Below are 20,534 nucleotides of genomic sequence, written 5' to 3' on the forward strand. Positions count from 1 at the left end.
GTCAAAGTTAGGTCCTGAACTTGATAATTGTTTTTACATTGGGGCTTGAATTTTTTTCCAAGTTAGTTCATAATATTTCTTTTAAAACCCTAAAGTTCAAGCCTCGATATGGGAATAATTGTTAAGCTCAGGGACTAACTTGGACAAAAAAAAGTTTAGGCCCTGCCTACTTTAAGCCTCAACCTAGGGATAATTGTCAAGTTCAGGGCTTACATTGGGCTAAAAAAAGTTCAAGCCTCAACATGAGAATATTTGTCAAGTTTAGACCCTAAATAGGGGCAAATCTAAAATTTTTTTAAGGAGGATGGAATTGAATTATAAATTTTTGAGAGATCAAAATATAATTTTTATTATGTATTAATTTATGATTTTACTATTTTTTAGGAGATTTAATAAAAAAATCATTTTTAGGGGTCAAACTAAAATTTGATCATATATTAATTTATAATTTAATACTATCTTAAGGAGCTTTGCATAGCAATTTTTTCATTTGGGGGAAGGTCTTGCTTGTCCCTTTTAATTCGCCGCTGACTCCAAATAATAATTTAATCCCAAATTTATTCTTTAAACTTTACATCTTTATTCAAATTGGTCCTGTATTTTATTTGGAGCAATATGAAGTGTGGTAGAAGAGAAGGTTCAAGTGGACCCAACAAGAAATAGGAACTTGAAAAAGATGAAGACAAATAAATCTTTGAACAAATCTACTTTGAATATATTGTAAGCCGCAAATAGAGCATATAATTGCCAAAAGGTACCACTATATTTATACTCAAAGATGAAAAGAAAATACCGAAATATTGTGGGGGTGGAAATTATAACTTTCCACAGAAAAGCAATGGATGCAGATGCAGTCATTGATTGTGATTATGACGTCTGTAAGTTGACTCAACTTCCTCATTACAATACTAATCTTCCTTGACCTCGTGATACCAAATAAGTCCCTTTAGGCTTCAATTTAATATTTAAACATTTTTAATATTTTATATAAAAATAATAAAAGACGAAAATATCATTATTATTTTATTCATTCTTTTACTAAAAAAGGTATTTAAATAGTTATTTTAATTAAATTGATATTAAACTAACTAATTAAATCATTTATATAGAATAAGTATATATATATATAATATGACTAATATTTTTGGTTTATGATTATGACCCATTGCCCATATTCCATTCTTCGTGTTTGTCCTTCATTTAACATCGTTCATCAATACTTTTATTTGTATTTTTATATATTTAATAATTTCTTAAAATTCCCAAATTGTCTAGCTATTAGCATAATGACATGATAAATTTTAAACCATATGAGAAGAATTATAAATACTATTGTTTTCTCTCAACAAATAAATAATGGTGTTTTATAGTTTTTTTTCATATAATTAGTTTTAAAATATATTTAATTAAATCTCAAATGTCATTTTATTTGAAAAAAGAAGAGACAGAGAGAGAGATTATTTGTTACAATTTTAGACAAACGTGAGAAAATTTTAGGCATTGAGAAGTTGTACAAGAAAAAGTCTTTAGTTAAAAAACAACCCCAAATACCCTCAAACTTTAAAAACTTTTTATTAAAATATAAATATGGATATTTTATTTTTTATCTTACTCGATGTGAATAAATTTTATAAAATCAAAATAAACCGTTAACTATGAGATACGACATGATAGTTACTTACTTTATTTCTTAATTATGTGATCTAGAGTTTAATTCTTACTTCGAAAATAAAATATATATTGTGATCAGTGATTTATTTTAAAAAAACAGTTAGAATAAAAAATTATTACTAGCGGTGAATATTATTATTATAGAAAAGAAAAGGAGAAGAAAATGTTCCATTCGTTAGGTTGGGTCTTAACTAACAAGAGATATTTATAATATTATTTATCAATTTAACAAGAAAAAATAATAGGGGAAAAAGAAGGAAAAAGAAAAGCATATTTTTGCTGGTAAGGTCTAAGGAGGAGCCAAGACCAAAACGTGAAAAAGAATATATTCTTAAATTAAAAAAAAGAAGGGAAAAGTGAAGAGGTAAACAATTCCAAATCAAAATCCTACTGTTTCAGAGTGGGATGGTTGTTGGCGCATTAAACTAATTTAATTATTCATCAAGTGGGGGGTAAATAATGAGATTTGTGGCACTTTTTTATAAATATTTTTGAAAAGTCTTACAATCTCTATTATTTAAAATTTTCTCGAGTTGGATCTTAAAGTTGATTTTCATACTTTAAGTCTTTTTAAATTTGATATTCAAATGTTTTTTTTCAATTATGTACACATATTAAGCTAGAGTTATTTGGTTTAGATACTAAATTGAGCACTACACCTAAATCTAGGTATTAAATTAAAATAGAAAAATAAAAAAATTAAGTATCAAACTGAATATTAAAATTAAACTCAAATATTAAATAGTGTAGTAACCTTAAATAATATGACAAATATGGTTGCAGTGCCGACAATTTTGGCGGTGCTGGTTTTCTTGCTTAGATAGTTAATGCTGACGATGTCCTGTCTAATATTGCACGCACGTTTTCAACACATAATGAAATGTGAACACTGAAAATCTTTACGAATTATGTCAACAACTATTTTTTTATTACTATAAATGTTCAAGATTATCAACGTGTGATTTCTTTTAAATTTTAATTTCATTAAATTTAATAGTTACAAAATATGTATTTAAATTAACGTATATTAACATTAAATAATAAAATTATTTTAATAATAGTCAATATTAATTAATTGAAATTAATTGGGACTTACTTACTCAAAAAAATGAATTTAGACAAAAAACCATAAATCGTGAACTTATTTGAATATTAAAAATTTAATTATAAATAAATTAAACTGTCACATTTTTATAAATACTAATATTTTAACAAATTGATTATTGAATTAAATAAGATAATTATATTCATATTTATTATACATGTAAAACTTCAAATCAATTCAATATTTATATCAAAACTTTACTTGATAAGTGTAAATAAATCCATTATTGTATATATATTACTAGACCTATTTATGGGCCAGGCCTTGTAAAAAAATTTTGCTCGTTTGCCAAGTTTGGGCTTAGCCTGGCTCGAAAATGGGCCTAATATTTTGTCCAAGCTCGGCTCAGATAAAAATGCTAAAACATAGGCCTGACTTGGCCTGACCGAATTAATTTTTATATATATTTTAAAATATAATACAACAAAAATACTAAAAATATTAAAATAAATATTTTTCAACAAATTGAAAATAAATTAAAAAAATTATACTTAAATAACACTAAAATAAGTGTAACTTAATAAACAAATGCGTCTAAAATAGTAATAAAATTAACAATAAAACAATAGTTATGTAATATCTAAATAATAACAACAAAATAGTAGCAATATAATAGTGAAATGGTAGCAAAATAGTGAGAAAACAATAAGAAAATAACATTTTTTTTGTCTTGTTGCTAATTCGGGTCAGGCCTGACCTGGAAAAAAAAACCTTATCCGAGACTTGACCAATTTTTAAAGCTTATATTTTTACTCAAATCCTCCCATTTTTCGGACCCACCATTGGCCAGATAATTCTATATATTACCTAAAACATTTTATATAAGGTAAAACATAACATATTTAGATATTAACTCGATTTTGGAAGTGCATGTATTTCGCCTTAAATGAATTACCCAAAAAAAAAGATTATGATGGCTGAAAATACTGATGATGAGATTGAAATTAATGATAATATATGTTAATGAATATGGAGAAAATAAAATGATTATTTATATATTTAATATTTATGTTTAATTATTTATAATAAAAAGCGTTTAGATGTGAAAGATTATTATTTGTTTAGAAATAACGACATCAGTATTTGCAACAATTATATACATATTTCTCGAGGTCTTTTTGAATGAAAGAGCCATTTGACTTTGCAGTCAACAACTCATTTATTTGTTTTTTCAGGGAAAACTTATCCAAATGAAACACAGATGTCATTTTTTGATAGGGTGGAAGACTTGGGAGATTTGAACCGACCAAATTCCAATTAAGAAGCAAAAGGACAAAACCAACCGCCGCAACACTCGTCATTGATACCAATTTTTCAAACACACGAAATTAACAGGGAGAAGACCAGACTAAGCAAACTCCAGCTGGTCAGTCCACGTGTCTTTTGGTGATTGGTCCGTGTAAATTTCACGCATTTCGAGGTGTGATAGACAGTGCGTTTAGAAGTTGCTCCTCCCTATAGAGATTCCGCGGGAGAGGTTATTGTTATTATTATGATTATTTTCAGCATCACAGCACAAAAAAGTGAAAAAAGTAAACGACTTTATGGTTTTCGCCTCTATAAATAAAAGCATACAATCAACCCCCAGTTTTCATCAAGCTTTGTTTTCTTCCAAGACTTTTAGACCTCTCATTAAGGAAAAGAAAAGTTTTGGAGTGTCTGTTTGCAACTTTCTTGGATTTTATCAGTCTCTTTGGTGGGTTTTCTTCTTTTTGTTTCTTTCTTGTAAATTCCATGTTGTTTGCTTGTTTTCTTGATGTTTTTTTATTAAGTTCTATTGCATGCATGGGGATCATTCACATAAATTTCCCATTTTTTATGAATATGCTTAAAGATTTGAAATATTTTGTGGGAATTCTGTATTGGTTGAAGGTTGAATTGTTTGTTATATCAGAACTTTGAAGGCTTTACTCAAATGGATTCTTTGATTCTCTAAGGTTAATTTGCAAGAACTCCTCTTGATGAAGATTTGAAATTGATTAAAGTATAATCTTAGCTTGGATCCTTATAGCTTATATTTACTATTTCTGCCGAGTTTTGTTTTGATCTTTCTGGATAAAATTCTGTTTTCTTTTCCATGAATATAATTGTTAATTTGCATTTATAAAGCTCTCTTTCAGTTCATAATTGTGTAATTTGGATTACAGGTCTCTTGAATTCTATCTATTGATACACACACAAATGGCCATAAAGAAGAACGGGTTCATTCCAAGCTGTGCCCCAGAGGAACTGAAGAAAGTTCTGAAAGCAGTGGCATCCGAGTGGGGAGATATGATAAAAGATATGGAAGAATTTCACGTGGTTCCGTTGAAAGGAGCACTAACCAACGAGGTTTTCCAGATAAACTGGCCGACAAAACATGGCGAACTTCATCAGAAAGTGTTGGTCCGGGTTTATGGTGAAGGTGTGGAGGTGTTTTTCAATAGGGATGATGAGATTAGGACCTTTGAGTGCATGTCCAAGCATGGTCAAGGGCCAAGGCTTCTCGGTCGCTTTCCAGATGGAAGAATTGAGGAGTTCATTCATGCCAGGGTATGTCAAATCTTTGTCTTTTTGTCTTTATCATGTCTCACTTTTGCAACTGTTGTTTTACTTAATGATCTCTATGATGTTTAATCTTACCAGACACTCTCTGCGGCCGACCTCCGTGACCCTGAAATATCTTCCCTTGTAGCAGCCAAATTAAGAGAGTTCCACAATCTTGACATGCCTGGTCCCAAGGATGTACTTCTCTGGAAGCGATTGAGGTACTATTACTAATATCAATATGCATATGTATGGTTTACTGCTTTTGTACTTTTGAGTTGAAAGATGTAAAACCCTTTTTGTTCCTTACCAGGACATGGCTTAGTCTATCAAAGAAATTCTGTTCCCCGGAAGCCGCAAAAGAGTTCGGCTTGGATATTCTCGGAGACGAAATCAGCATCCTAGAGAAAGAGTTATCACAGGGCTATCAAGAAATCGGGTTTTGTCACAATGATTTGCAATACGGTAACATAATGATGGATGAAGAAACAAGAGTAATTACCTTAATCGTAAGTTTCTGATTCGGTTTTTATCATTTGCTAATACAATCTTCTATACAGCACTTCCCTGTTAGCGTTGTAAAAGGGTAGGCTGCTAAATTTGCATATTAATTGAATATATATAGCCACTATGTTCATATCTATGCATTTTATTGCAACATTTCTGCTTGATTTAATGGTAATGCTGTTTCATCTGTATGCTAATGGTTGGCAAAGTTGGAAATAGTCAATTGAGCTGTTTATACATGTTTTAAAAAAATAGTATTCAAATGCCCTGTTAATAATATGCGTCTTAAGACCTTGTTTATTTTCTAGATTTTTTGTAAACTGAAATTGCAGATAAGGGGTCTGTATGTGGGGTGAAGCTTCAAGTCCACTGAGCATATGAAACAAAAAGAAAAGCAAAAGATGAGAAGCCAAGGGACTTTGGTCAGCCTCTTTTGTGAGGTTCCTATTTATCTCTTAAATAAGACTATCTGTTACATAATGATTTAAAAAATTCTAATATTTTATGGGCAATATGGTTCAATATCTAAAGAACCCCTTAACTGTGTATGCAGTAGGAAAATTATTATTTGTTGACCTTTAATTTCCATGCTTCCTGAAATTCGTGTGCTTTTTTTATAGTACTGTTGAACTTTCTGGGTCTCTCCTTTTACTTGCTTTGCTTAGGACATGTTCTTTGTTAACCCATATTTCACAGCATTTTAGCATATATATTTCTTCCACTTCCATATTCCGACTATGCATAGTTATAAGGAGTTATTTGTTCCCCTTTTTTTTCCAGGACTACGAGTATGCAAGTTACAACCCTATTGCTTATGATCTTGCAAATCACTTTTGTGAGATGGCAGCAAATTATCATTCTGAGACACCCCATATTTTGGACTTTAGCATATGCCCTGGTGAGTACCTGATTTAATTTAGAAGTAACTGTCCGTTGACATCAAAAACTATCTGGCATTTTCGGGTCTAATTGTACCTCTCTTCCTTCGGTATTTTGACAACAGATATGGAGGAGCGACGAAGATTCATCCGTGCATATATAGCATCTTCCGGTAATCATGTCAATCTGTGTGTACCATAAAGAAGAGTATTTGCCACCATTTACATGTAATTGGTTTTAACATACTTGAATGCAGGTAATGAACCCAGTGATGCTGAAGTGGAGCAGCTACTTGTTGATGCAGAGAAATACACTCTTGCTAATCATCTGTTTTGGGGCTTATGGGGAATAATCTCGGTAACTGTTTTCAGCACTATCTTTCATTTCATATCGGTTAGCTTTGTCCGGGTTGTGTGGACTAATTAAGGGGTGGGGTGTATATGCAGGGTCATGTAAACAAGATAGAGTTTGACTATCTGGAGTATGCAAGGCAGAGGTTTCAGCAGTACTGGTTTAAGAAAACCCTTGCGCTTGAGTCCCTCACTCTTTAAGGCAGCCTAAGCATGGATCGCCGCAGGGTTAACAAGGAACAGCTATAGGTTTACATAGTATTACTTAGAATAAACCTAGCCTGTTGATAGGGGTTGGTGAAAAAGAATTTGTAAATAACTGTTGTAAGGTTACTTCTGCCATGGGTGTATAATCACTTTTGAAGTAATGTCCATTTAATGATTCAAATTCTTCTACGTTCTTGTATTTTTTTTGTGAAAAATAAAACAGAATTACATCAAATCAACTATTAAGAGACGCTAAAAACTTTGTCCTGTTAAAGAGCCATAGATAAAGTATCAAGAGGTACTTCAAAAATCTATAAGGTTGCTTGCCATGTAAGGTTAATCTTTACCAATTGATCTGCAATTACCGGTTTTATTATGTCCTTGGATTAGATGTACCTTTAACTGAAACAGTAAAACAGTAAAGAAATTTTAAAAAGGCAAAATATAAATTTTTAATGCTTTTTATAAATAAAAAAATGAAAAAAATGCAAAAAAAGGAAGAGCTAGTGATTGATGAAGTATAATGTTTTCTTTATGGAGAAAGGAGACGTGATAAATAAGATATTTTGGAAGAAGGTGGAAAGGAAGTTCGGAGCAAATTCTATAACACTGAGCGCATCGACAAGTGGTGGTCAGTAAGGTGGAAAAGGGGAAATATGATTGATGATGATAAGGTTAACGAGAAAAAAAAAGTTGAGAGAATTTTAGAGTGAACTTTGAAAGTCCTAATGCTAGCGTGCCAAAAGTTGCTTCACGACTCTTATTTATAGATTTTAGAAAATAGGAGTTACAATGTTAGATAATTAATATCAAAGGAATTATTTTTCAGCTACAATTGCATTAATAATTAAGAAATGGTGGTGAAAAGTTTTGTTAGTGATGATAAATAGTGAGAAAGAATTCACTTAAGTTTTTGAAAGGAGGAAAAACACTTAAGGTTAATAGGAAACTTCTTAACTTCCTTCATATCTAATCCATTCAGCTATGCTCTTCGGAACATCACAAAAGTGAAGACAACATAAGTTAACCCTGCCATACTTCTTCTATTTTGGTGAATTGGTACCCCATACCATGTGAAACATTTATCGTGAAACATCTCTTGAAATGCAATGTGAGAGATGTTCTTAATAAGTGTTGTTCCTGAATAAAAGTTATTCTGACTGTTCCAAATGTAAAAGTTGTTCCGCACAAAATTTGTTATGTGGTGATGCTTCTCTTGGAAGAGCTTATTTTAAATAATGACACTTCGAGAAAAACACAATGGTTTAAAATAGAAGTTGTTCCAGACGATTGGTTTAGAGCAGTGATGTTTAAAGTTGTTTCCTGAAAAAAAATATTCGAATTGTAGAAGAGAAGGGGAAAGAGAGCTTTCAATTTGTGAAGATAGTGCGAGAAAAGGAAGTCATATAACATCAATTTCAATAGCCCGTTGATTTAAATGAAAATTTTCGAATAGTTCAATGATCAAATTGTAACATTTTTTAGTTAAGTGACCAAAGTGAAAACTTACCCATCGTTTAGTAACTAATGGTGTAGTTTACCTTAAAAAATAAGGGTAAAAATATAAATATTCAACATTTAGTATTATTGAATTGTTATAAATCCATTGATAAATAGATGCACACGTAACGCCCAAAACCTCAAAGAATTTATTCTCTTATAACCCGTAAAGAATTTATAAAGTATGTTAATTCTTTTATTTACATTATTATAACCTATATTGATTGACACCAAATTACATGTATAAATAAAAGTTGAATTATCTTTTCATTTTTCTTTACCATTCTCTCTTGTTTTATTACAATTCTTTTAGTTTTCATAATATGAAAATATATTTACATTAAACGCATTAATTTTAGTAAATAATATTAAAACTTAAACTAAGCACATATTATTTTTGGAATTTGATTTTTCAATATATCAAATTATTTAATTTTTATTGGTATTTAGTATTATAATTAAATACTAATATTTAACACTATGATTTGGTTACATATGATTTTACGTTTGATATATCTTAATTTTTTTAGTTACTTTTGATTTAGTTCAAAATTTTATATATAAGTTTCACAGTCGTGCTTAGCAAAGCAAGCTGTTCCTCTTTGTACAGTGGGTTAGTTTTCTAAATTGAATTTCAAATTATTTCTCTTTTGTTATTGTACTACTTTGTTCTATAGCATAAACATTTATTTGTCCTCTCTAACTTATAAAATAGGTGATTTTAACCGTTTAATTAATTTTATTTTAAAAATTTTAAAATTTGTTAGATCATCCTAAAATAATGAAAAAGTTAACCTATTAACTTTGTTGATGTGACATACACGTGAATGACACGCAAATAATTAATTAAAATTTTTAAGTTTAAAAATATATAAAATGTTAATTTTTTAATTTTAGATAAATCAATTGCTAACGTGGCATACGTATAGAGTATAGACTACCATGTCTATTTGGAGGTGATTTGTCAATAAATGCAAATTCAAATGCATGGAAATTTAAATCGAGGCCAAATTGACTCTTTTTATTTATTTATAAAGTTAAAGGGTCAAATAAGTCATTATGTCATATTCTATTTACCATATATTAGAGTAGAATACATCAAAGGCATAATGACAATTTTAATTCTTAACATCTATATCTTTTGTCAATTTGATTTTTTAGTTAAATTTGACCTTCAATCTTTTAAAACTGTCAAATTCAACCATTACCTTTTAAACAAAGTCCAATTGAATTTTTAAACGAAAAAGTAACTAAAATGTTAAATTTGTAAACTTGACAACCCATTTGATAATATATGTGTAATTCATGTTTTATTGATTTAACATATAAGAAAAATAATATCACGTTAACTTGAAATATATATAAATTATCACCTAAATTATAACGCCAACATAGTTAAAACTAATATCCTCATTCTTTCATATCCATTTTAGCAAGTAGCACCCAAAAATGTCAAAGTTTTATGCAGTGTGGTAATATGTGTAGCAATGAGATAGTAAATTGATTTTGTTTAGGAAATATTATGTATATGTTATATAAATTATAGAAGGTGATTTAAGTTGTGGATTAAATTATTTCATTTGAAAACAATTTAATAATAGAAACATATAAGGATTTAGTAAAACCAATGATATATTAGTGATTAATACATATAATTGAAAATTTTGAGATAATTATTTTATTCATGATTATGTTATCGCCTTTAATCAGTGATGATGTGACAATCACATTGACAATCGATAATGACAGTGACGTTTATTAACGATTATGTCAATGTTTTTATTGAAAAAAGATTTATTTGATCAATTTGTTAGTTCAAAGCTCAGTTTGGTAAAAAAATTAAAAGGGTTTAATTGATTTCCTAAAAAAAAGGTTTGAGAACTGCTTTTACCAATAATCCAACAAAATAATTTTAAAAACTGAAGAATGAAAACCCCAAGATATTGAAAACAAAATTAAAAACACAAGACCCAAAAAAGAACTATGTTATTTCACCTCTATAAAACTCATAAAAAATAACCGATAAATAGAAAAAGAGGGTTATAAACTTATAATTAAGAGGCTTGCAAGGTACACAACCCGACCGTTTTCTTCTTAAATAGCCTTCGCTTTATTCTACTCTTCTGCTGGACAATGAGTTGTCTAACTTCCAAGTGCTATGCTTATGTAAATTAAAACCCAAAATAGTGAAGACCAGCAGAGATAAAAGTGAACGAAATAAAACAATGTTTATTTCAAAGTGCCTAGTCTCAAAGAAAGGGCCATTAGGTGCCATATGGGTAGCTGCTTATTTCTTCAAGAAACTCAAGAAATCTCAAATATCTGGGACTAATATCTCCTCTTCTGTTGGTTAGTCTCTTTTTTTCTTTTCCTTTTCAAATGCCCATTACTCATTTGCTTTTATCTTTGCTTCTTTTGAGTGAAAAATGTAACATTTTTCCTTGGTTTGTAAAAAAAGAAAAGAGAAAGCTGAGACTTTAACAGAGTTATTTTTCCGGTCTCATTTATTTGTTGTTTGCTTGTTTCAGTCTTTTCGTTTTTTTGGTTACATATGAAGTGAATGAAAGATTATTGTTGTTGTCTTCTTTTTGGTTGGTTTTTTTGTGTTGTTTACATGAGATGAGAAATGTATAAAGGTAAGTTAAATATTAGGTGGTTAATGGGAATTGTATGATAAATTGCCGCAAAGGGTTTTTCTTTTCATTTTTCTTTTTAAATTTGAAAGTAATTGTCACTGTGACCTTGTTTCTGGGTGCTTGATTTCACATTCTCAATCCTAGCTATTAAAAAAAAAAAACAATTAAAACCTATTTATTAGTTAAAGGAAATGTGATTCAAGTTAAAAGGATATCAAACTATCTCGTGCTCAGTAGAAATCAGGTAATTTAGGCATTTCAATTTTCTGGATTCCTATCATCTATTATGCATGTTTTAACAATTTAATTGAATTTCTTTTTCTCGGTTAGACATTCTATCAGGATTTTATTTCTTTTGGTGTATACAAGAATAAGCCAAATAAGGCCTTTGTTCTCATCTTTGTTGAGACAAAAACTTATGAATGGAATATTGTTGTGTTCATGTTTTTATGGTGTTGCAGATGATATTTTGCAAAACCAGCTTGAGATTCTGGCATATAGAGTATTAGCCTACCTCCTCCTTGGTGTTGTCAGAATATACTCCAAAAAGGTTGAATATCTTTTTGATGATTGCCAAGAGGTGCTGATTAAGATAAATGAATTTGTGGTTAGAGAAAAAAATAGAGCAAAGAAGGAGGCCCTGCGATCGGCTTCTTTCTCGATTACTCGACCTGTGTGCTTTGAGTTGGATGCATTTGATCTGGAGGTACTTGAAGATACTAGTAGGTAAACTAATCTAGTTTAATTACAAGCTTCATGTCATTTCTGTTTCTTTTATTCGTGCTCAAGATTGTAGTTCTTCTTCCAGAGATAATGAGGTGCCTCGTGAAGAAATAACTCTGAAAGGTATTGGTTTTGCTTTGAAATAGTTTTCTACCTCGTTTTGTTTGCTCTTTGTTTGTTAACTAAACTTTGATGAAACAGATGTAGCTTGGACAAATGCTGGAACAATGCAATATTCCCTAGATAGGGTAAGTAATTTGATCATATTGCATTCATCGTAATTTGATCGAAGTCTATTGAGCTTAACTGGTTTATATAAGTCTTTCTTACTGTTCATGCTTGTGGTTTGCTTTCAATTTTTTTTTAAAAGACTCGAGTCCAATTTGTTAGATGATCTCAACTACTTGGAATTGTTTATGTTGAATCCTTTCTATTTTCACTAAAAGTTTATCGCTTTTCTATTACTTTGTTAAAAGTTCATTCAGTTGCCAACAACCTCTTGGCCTAGTGGCAAGATAGAAGTTCACTCAGCTATTGTTGCATTGAAGCCTGAAGGGGCTTATAGTAGTAATTGCAATATACTGAGCATAGATGAAAAGTTGGATTTATTGGTTTTCATGTCATTCTTTTCTGCTTTTAGGCTGTAAGGGGTAAGCTTTCACTATGAAAGATTGTTGTTATGGAACATGTGTGACCTATACACGCAACATAAATACTCGAATGGTTCTTACAAATTGTCAGATTATTAACAGTGGCTTTCCTGCTAATATTTCAATGTTGATTTTTTATAGATTGCGGCATAAATACCTGATTTGCTCAAGTTGACTCTTCCATTCTGTGCAGATTGCGGCATTGGATGATGCTTTCTTGATAGATTGCATTCCACCTGAAGAGTATGCATAACGATTTCAGTTGTTAGGTTCTCAGTTCTATATGTTTAGATATGTTCTATCATGTCTTTCTGAAGAAGCTAAAAGCCTCAAAGTTGTTAAAAACTTTTTCTAATCATATTATGTTTTCAGCAGTCTTTCATGCCACCTGATGACCTTCGAGACAGAAGCAAGAACATTGCATGATGTATGTGAATCAGAAGCAAGCATGGAAAAGCTTCGGTGTGATACCTCCATTCACGAGGAGGTTTCACATCTTAAAATTGTTTGTAGGGTGGAGGAAGAACCTCTTAACATTGTTAAAGTTTTTGATAAAAATGAGAGAGAGCATTTGGAGGTTCCTGACATGTCTGGTTTGGAGAACCGTACAGTCCAAGAAGCAAATAGAGAGAAAAACAATGATAGATTCTTGCCAGAAGAATGTCTGAGCCTTCGTTTTGAGGCTGCGGAGGATTCCTTGGGTCCTTTTAAACTTAACCCATTTGCTAAAGATCAAACTACTAGTGGAATGATTGAGGGTCCAGATCTATTAGAATCAGAAAATGAATTGAACCAGGCTATGGAGGAAGATCATGCATGTGTCCTGGAAGCAAGTGCATGGGTTCCGGACCTTGCTGGCTCATCAAGCAGAGAGAAAAGCAATGATAGGTTCTCTTCAGAAGAAGGGATGAACCTACATCCTGAGGCTGAGGAGGAACCTCTAATCCCTGTTGAATCACTTGTTGAAGATCTAGTTAATAGAGAAAAGATGGGTTTGCATCTGCCACAATCCAAAAATGAAGTGCACCAGCTATTGGAGGAAGATCATGTGAGCATGAAAGCAAGTAAGGAGGTTCCAGGCATTGCAAGCTCAGAAAACCATATAGGAAGAGAAGCAAGCAGGGAGAATCATAATGATGAATTCTGTCAAGAAGAATGTTTGAATCTTATTGTTGAGGTTGAGGAGAAATCTCCAGCTTTCATGAAATCTTTTGATGAAGAACAAACTAGCAGAGAGAAGAAGAAGGGTTCAGATAGGGTGCAACCAGAAAATGAAGTACACCATTTTATGGAGGAAGGTTGCAACTCGGGAGCCGGTGTGAAGAAGCTCCAGGCTGAAGGTTTCTCTGACATGGACCTTCAGGAACCTTCCACACTTGTTAGACCACTTGCTGAAGAGAATCAAACTGATGCAGAGAATGGGAAGTTTCCAGCAATGAGAACTTCCAAGGATGGAAAATGTCAGGTCGCTGCTAAAGACCATCCTTTGTCTGTTACATTGGACACAAATCCTCTGTCCATGTTGCGAGATGCTTCAGGTAGAAGGAAATATTACAATTTTTTTCTTTGTTGCTCAAACTCTTTACTTTTCATTTTCAATGATCTACCCCATGTCTAACACATATCCAAAGGACGTTGTATGGAGGTCTAACCGTCATATATAAGGGAACATCATAAAAAAATATAACGTTCCCTTTACAATACTTGGCCCCGAGTTGAAACTTCATTTGGGTCATAAATTGTGTTAAAACATTTGTCTAATATACAATTTCTCTCCTTTAACGCAGGAGCTACTACCCCTCATTTTATGCTTATCCCAACTCCTGCTAAAAGGGAACGTGCTCGGTTTTCTCGGAAGAGAAAATGTTTGTTTGATGAAGTGATAGTTTTCCCTAATGAGTAAGCTATGGTTACCTCAAAACTATATGTAATCAGTTCAAGTAGTTTTATGTTGTTAATCTACTTTATAGGCTAGACATTGTTGGGTAACATCATATATTGTGCCGAGCATCATTGTTGCATATGATAGCCGTATGTATTTGTTGCATTCTGGAGTAGTGTGGATTGGAATTTATGATGTAATTGGAAATAACATGTGTTGTGATGAATGGTGCTGATTATTAAAATTGGGTGATATTTGGTTTGATCTTTAAGCCCTAGATATTGTAACATGATGATGTTTCTTCGTATGAGGTGCACATCTTACTGCTGCAGTATGAGCAAGACAAAAAGGAAATTTATGGTAAATCTTAGCATACTTTTTCACGCCTCGGTCTGGTAGTTGATTCTGCTATTGTGTAGAATACACACACTATACATATATATTTGTATTTCAACGTCCCAATTTGTGCTGTCTTTTTTCAATTGATTTAATAGCCGTGTCACCTTTCTATGGGTTATACAGTATCACTTTGTAATTTAGACATTGGTTATTAGTTAAAAAGTTAAGGGATAGAAAAAACAAATCACACAGTTTCTATCATTTGATTTCATGTTCAATTTTTTGCAGCATAATGCGGCAATGGATAAAAGATGCAAGTGATTTGGTCTCTAAGGGGGGAAAGGATGGTCATACTGCTTTGGGTGCAAGGAGGCCTTGGATTTCCAGCCTTCCCCAGGGTTTCTTAGAGCCTTCAGTTCCCTGTAATTGCTCTATCAGATATATTTCTACATGTTATTTCTCTAGTTATGCTTCTTTGTTAATCATCCTCTTGACAGGCACCTCGGAGCTTAAATCTATTTACTCTGGAAAGAGATTGCGAATTCTCAAATCTGTAAATATCATAAAACCTCCAGAACAGATGGACACTTCTGAACCTCCAGCAGTTGATGGATCTTTTGAGCAAGCAGAACTTACTCCAGCAACTGTTGAAATGAGGGATCCTCCAGTTTTGTTGAACCTCTCAAAATCTCCTCTATTTGATGGATCCTCAGAGCAGGCTGGAATTGCTCCACAAACACCTATTCGGCAGTCAACTTCCCTTGTTGTTGGAGAACAGACAGAAATTGCTCCACAAACACCTGTTCTGTACTCTAAATCATTGAGGCCTTTTGGGAGCCCTAAGGACCTGAAATTTTATAACTTAGATGTAGGACCAGAGAATGTGGATCCTATTCAAAGCATGGAGAAAGAGCCTTCTCTGAATGAAATTGTAGAGAAGGAGTCTTCCCTGAACAAAAATGAAGACCTTGATCTCAATCTGGTGAGCATGGTGAATTTATGATTACAAGTAGCTGCCTTACTGTGATATGGATTTAGAATAACCATCTGACTGGGCAATTATATTGATGCACACAGGCATTGGTTTACACTTAACCATTAATCATGCATTGCATCAACTTGTTCTGTTATGTTTAACACGTAACATCTGTCAAAGTAGATCTTAAATCATCTAATGCACGATAAGGTTGGACTTTGGAACACAAATCATATTTGGGGTGTTCCATATAATTGTATCAATCACATTACATTTTGTTGTTTGTTGTCTTCCCTATTTGGAACATCCTCTATTGGTTATTTACTTCATTAAGATTTTGGGCAGGACATGCATTCAAATGAAGATGATAACCAGGGACAGGGTAAGAGCTATTCGTAATGTTCTTAATTTAAACTTTGATTTCTTTGGCTTCATTTTAGATTGAATGTTTTTTGTTCACATGCGGTATTCTTACCTGAACTTTTTCATGACTAGCAGATGGATGGTCTTCAAGAACCAGGTAAGATATATACAGCCTTTGCAATGTCTTGTTCAACTTGAGCAGTTAGTGCGAACCCCGTACAATTTCTTGCAAAACTTTGCTTATTACAAAGTTGAATCTTTGATGCACAGAATGGTGGCAGAGAGATTGCAGATGAGTTTTCTAGATCAAAGGGAAAAAAAGGAGGAAAAGGTGAACTTATCACAGCTTCTGGAAGGAAAAACAAAGAAAGCAAGTGTGAGACTCTTTTATGAGATACTGGTACGTTGTAGTGTCCAATAACGAAAATCAAATTCTCTAGCAATGGTCATTTTTACTCATTTGTTCAGTCTGGTTGCACTGACTTGACTGGTTAAATTGCCATTAAAGGAATGCTTAAGCTTGCGTATGTTGCTTTGCTTAAAGTATATTCATATTTGGCACCCAAGTATGTGAGTGATGGAAATGTTCAAACTGAAAACTAAGTAGGTTAGATTTGTTGGTGCAAAATTTGCAGGTGTTGAAAAGTACAGGGCTTGTGGATGTGCAGCAAGAAGAGGCTTTTAGTGACATTGTTGTTGTGAAAGGTCCGAAGTGGGAGGGAATGGGTTTTTGCTTGGGAAGGCATGTTAAATGAGGATTCACTCTGTAAATGTGTGTTGTAGTTATTTTAGCTGATATGTGAATTGGAAAATATAGGATGCAACTACTTTGTTACTTATTTTGTTAGGATCTTTGTTTTCTTTAACAGCCCTTTTTAATTATTGTATAGACTTAACCCCGAATTACTGTGCCATTCCCCTTCAGCTGCAAAGCTGTTAGAAAATTTTGGACTTGGTCCTAGTTTACTGAGAAAATTATCTCTGTTAATATTAAATTTTTTATTCAGCTTGGGTCTCGAGTAAAGGTGAAAATGCATTTATTTTACAGAATAAATTATATTACTTTAAAAGTGTTTTTTGTCATTCGGAAAAATAGAAATAGAAATATATATATATATAGTGAAATTTGGGCTTAAGTTTGTAAATTTTTACATTTGTATTTTACAGTTTCTCTATAAATACATTTATTATAAAATTTTGTTTTTTGTTTTTCACCAAGTTATGAGTGGGTTTATTAAATTATGTGTAAATCTGTTTTTGCAAAAAAAAGAAGTTGCTCATTAAATAAATTATAGGTAGGGTGAAAAAGGTTTTGCTTTATTGATTCATTTTCAATATTTTGTAATTTTATTTTGACTCTTTTCAAGTAACAGGATGATTCAGTAATTGGTGTGAGTTTATCTAGGTTTGCCGAACTCAAGCAACCGGCTGATTAACTGGTGTGAATCGATCCATAAAGTTTGTTTGTGTGGTAGTGTATTGTGTAAAAAAAATCAATTCATATTTAAATATGGGTCATTGTATATAATGATAGTCCAAGTCAAGCCCCTTAGCCCAATTTAATTATTGAGTGCATATCCAACAACTCTGCTCCCTCTCTCGTCTTTGTCATCTCAAACCCTAGATCAGGGTTTAAAGAATTTTTTCCTTTTTTTTTTCAAAAAAAATTTCAACTAAAATTCCCCTCTTGATCTTCTTCGATTATTATCTTTTGATTGTGGCTTAAAATTACGGAAAAATGGCAGCCCAAGCAGCAGCAACCACTTTCAATGGGAACTTAAAGGCTAGTTTTTATCTTCATCATTATATTGCTTAATCTTTCATTTTTAATCAAATAATCCATAATTTAGCTCAACTTTTGCTGCAAAAATCACCTTACAATGCACGCTAACTGTTAGTAATATTTACCGACTTAATTATCACTTATTTTGGCAATATGATGCGTAGTTTGCAGAAGTTCCGACTTCATTTTGATTGTTTACATACAAGCGGAGTAGGGAGGTGATAGTTGGAAGATAGAAACTTTGCTGTAATGTTTTCAACTGAAATAGAGTGTACTTAGTTGAGTGAATATGCTGCGAAGAGAAAACATGAAAAAACATTTTCTATGGATTTTATGTGATTTTGCTGTGATCTCATTGAGTTAAATTGTCAACTATCCAAAAAGTTCTAGATGAATGAGTGGTTTGTAATCCTGGGCAATTTCGTATTTCAGGTTCTTCAGCTTTTAACCTTCATTTATGGAGCGTGATTTAGTCTAATCCAGTAGTTCTAAAGATTTATGCGATAAAATATGTGGCAGGGACCTTAGAAATTTCTGAACTAAAAATTATTCTAGATAAGGATTTCTGATTATAGTGCAATGCAAATTGTAAATACTGCTCAATGATAAACACTGGCTCCTTTTTTATTTTATTTTTCTAAGTTTTGCTTTTAACTCGTGCAGAAAGCACTTGCTGGTCTGAGGCGAATTAATCTGGAAGGTCTAAGATGGAGAGTTTTCGATGCTAAAGGCCAGGTATCTTTATCCTTTTCCGAGTTCTTTCAAAGATAATTAATCCTTTTGGTATTGCAAAGAGGACTTAAATTTGTGAAACTTGTTTTCTGGAAGCCAGAGATGTGGGGGCTCGGAACCCTCCATCCCCGTACCTCTCTTTGAGAAGTGATAATGATTAAAACACGGGTGATTTTATGGTTTTACTCATTGTGGTTTCTCAATGCAAACCCATTTAATAGTATGTTGAACCATTTATTTTAACATGTTTATCCTGCCTGAGGTTGAAAGCAACTAGAATGAAGTTGCATACTTTATTTTGACAGGTTCTCGGAAGATTAGCATCTCAAATTTCTACTGTTATCCAAGGAAAGGACAAGCCTACTTACGCTCCTAATCGTGATGATGGGGATATGTGCATTGTGATCAATGCCAAGGATGTATGTGTTACAGGGAGAAAACTTACAGACAAGGTTTATTACTGGCATACAGGGCAAGTATTACTGTTTTCTGCTGTTTCTTTTAAAGAATTGAAGTTGATTGCGTAGTGTGACTACATGGAAATTAATGATGTTTTTGAGTTTAAGATGGTATTATGAACTACAAATATCAAAACATACTTACTTTTTGAGTTTCTGTAAATACAACAGGAAAATTTGACATTCTTAATGTAGTTCTCTGAGATCCTCCTCCTTTATTAGTCTCTAAATATATGGTTCTTGAGATTGGATGCATCAGTTAGTGATGTTCTACTACATTTCCTTCTATTTATGAATCGTATTTATCCTTCAGCTATGTCGGCCACCTCAAAGAAAGAAGTTTAAAGGACCAGATGGCAAAGGATCCTACAGAAGTCATACGTAAAGCTGTTCTGCGTATGCTTCCTAGAAACAAACTGCGTGATGTAAGTACTTAGACCTGATTAAACTATGACCTGTCCTTTTCTGTAAACATCATGTTCTGTTATTTGCTTTGTGATATTCAAATTCTCGTTTACTTCTGTTAGCCCGCCTTTTTTTAGTATTATTTTTTTGTGGCTCAGTATAGTTCAGATTTCTGTTTTCTTATAGATTATTGCATCTTATGAATGCAGGATAGAGATCGAAAATTGAGGATATTTGCTGATAGTGAACACCCCTTTGGTGATAGGCCCCTTGAACCATACATGATGCCTCCCCGAAAAGTGCGAGAAATGAGGCCTCGTGTAAGAAGAGCTTTGATTCGAGCTCAAAAGAAGGCAGAGGAGCAAGAACAAGGTGGTAGCCAAAGAAAAGGCAGAAAGAGGGAAGCCAAAACAGAAGTGGCAGCATGAAAAGTGATTTGTGTCCAGTATGGAAGAACCGCAAGTGTGGGTGTAGATCACTTTCATTAGAATAATAGTGTCTTTCTCACAGTTTAGCAAAGTTTCTTTGTAGCTCAAACATAGCATTTACTGTTCTGCTTTTTGAGGTACTAATAGTTAGGTGCAGCAAAAGACGTGGCTTTTGCCTGCATTTGTTGGCTGCAGCCCTCTGGTTCCCGAAAGTCTGAACTCCTTTAAACATAAATTAAACTAGTTCTTTGTTTAGTACTATTCGCCTAGCCTATAATTTGAAGACAATATCACACTTCAGTTTCTATTTGATTTGAAATCCACTCCAATGGCATCGTGTGATGTAGGAACTTGTTGTTTTCATAGTTTTTTGGTTGAAAAATTCCATGGTCTTTGAGCTATCAATTATATCCT

At 32.4% G+C, this 20,534-nt stretch overlaps 3 protein-coding genes across 14 annotated transcripts; all 3 read left to right on the plus strand.

Moving 5' to 3' along the window:
- Positions 1–4,281: 4,281 nt before the first annotated feature.
- On the plus strand, positions 4,282–7,434 carry LOC105770435 (probable choline kinase 1). Of its 6 annotated transcripts, none has more exons than XM_012591639.2 (8): positions 4,285–4,472; positions 4,924–5,308; positions 5,402–5,523; positions 5,616–5,811; positions 6,590–6,707; positions 6,813–6,860; positions 6,945–7,045; positions 7,135–7,434. In XM_012591639.2, the coding sequence occupies exons 1-8, from the start codon at positions 4,321–4,323 to the stop codon at positions 7,237–7,239; spliced, it is 1,227 nt and encodes a 408-aa protein (XP_012447093.1). In that variant the 5' UTR covers positions 4,285–4,320; the 3' UTR covers positions 7,240–7,434. The 6 variants fall into 6 exon arrangements, 2 of the variants coding, with proteins under 2 accessions (XP_012447093.1, XP_052487475.1); XM_052631515.1 differs by lacking the exon at positions 4,285–4,472 and adding an exon at positions 4,692–4,713; XR_008196196.1 differs by lacking the exons at positions 6,945–7,045; positions 7,135–7,434 and adding an exon at positions 6,118–6,244 and having other exon boundaries at positions 4,282–4,472; positions 6,813–6,830.
- Positions 7,435–10,817: 3,383 nt separating this feature from the next.
- LOC105770428 (sister chromatid cohesion 1 protein 2) lies at positions 10,818–17,320 on the plus strand. 7 transcript variants are annotated; one of them, XM_012591624.2, is made up of 13 exons: positions 10,818–11,094; positions 11,843–12,107; positions 12,190–12,227; positions 12,306–12,352; positions 12,948–12,997; positions 13,127–14,292; positions 14,542–14,653; positions 15,264–15,397; positions 15,473–15,957; positions 16,297–16,333; positions 16,447–16,471; positions 16,585–16,714; positions 16,950–17,320. In XM_012591624.2, exons 1-13 carry the CDS (start codon positions 10,971–10,973, stop codon positions 17,067–17,069), a joined length of 2,733 nt encoding a protein of 910 aa, XP_012447078.1. In that variant the 5' UTR covers positions 10,818–10,970; the 3' UTR covers positions 17,070–17,320. The 7 variants fall into 7 exon arrangements, with proteins under 7 accessions (XP_012447078.1, XP_012447080.1, XP_012447079.1 ...); XM_012591626.2 differs by having other exon boundaries at positions 13,130–14,292; XM_012591625.2 differs by having other exon boundaries at positions 10,819–11,094; positions 16,450–16,471.
- A 540-nt stretch (positions 17,321–17,860) lies between these two features.
- On the plus strand, positions 17,861–20,449 carry LOC105770445 (uncharacterized). The gene is made up of 5 exons (XM_012591650.2): positions 17,861–18,097; positions 18,761–18,832; positions 19,135–19,301; positions 19,601–19,712; positions 19,902–20,449. The coding sequence occupies exons 1-5, from the start codon at positions 18,053–18,055 to the stop codon at positions 20,118–20,120; spliced, it is 615 nt and encodes a 204-aa protein (XP_012447104.1). The 5' UTR covers positions 17,861–18,052; the 3' UTR covers positions 20,121–20,449.
- Positions 20,450–20,534: the final 85 nt, after the last annotated feature.

The sequence above is a fragment of the Gossypium raimondii genome, chromosome 5 (genome assembly GCF_025698545.1).
Source record: "Gossypium raimondii isolate GPD5lz chromosome 5, ASM2569854v1, whole genome shotgun sequence".
In the NCBI taxonomy this organism is placed as follows: Eukaryota; Viridiplantae; Streptophyta; class Magnoliopsida; order Malvales; family Malvaceae; genus Gossypium; species Gossypium raimondii.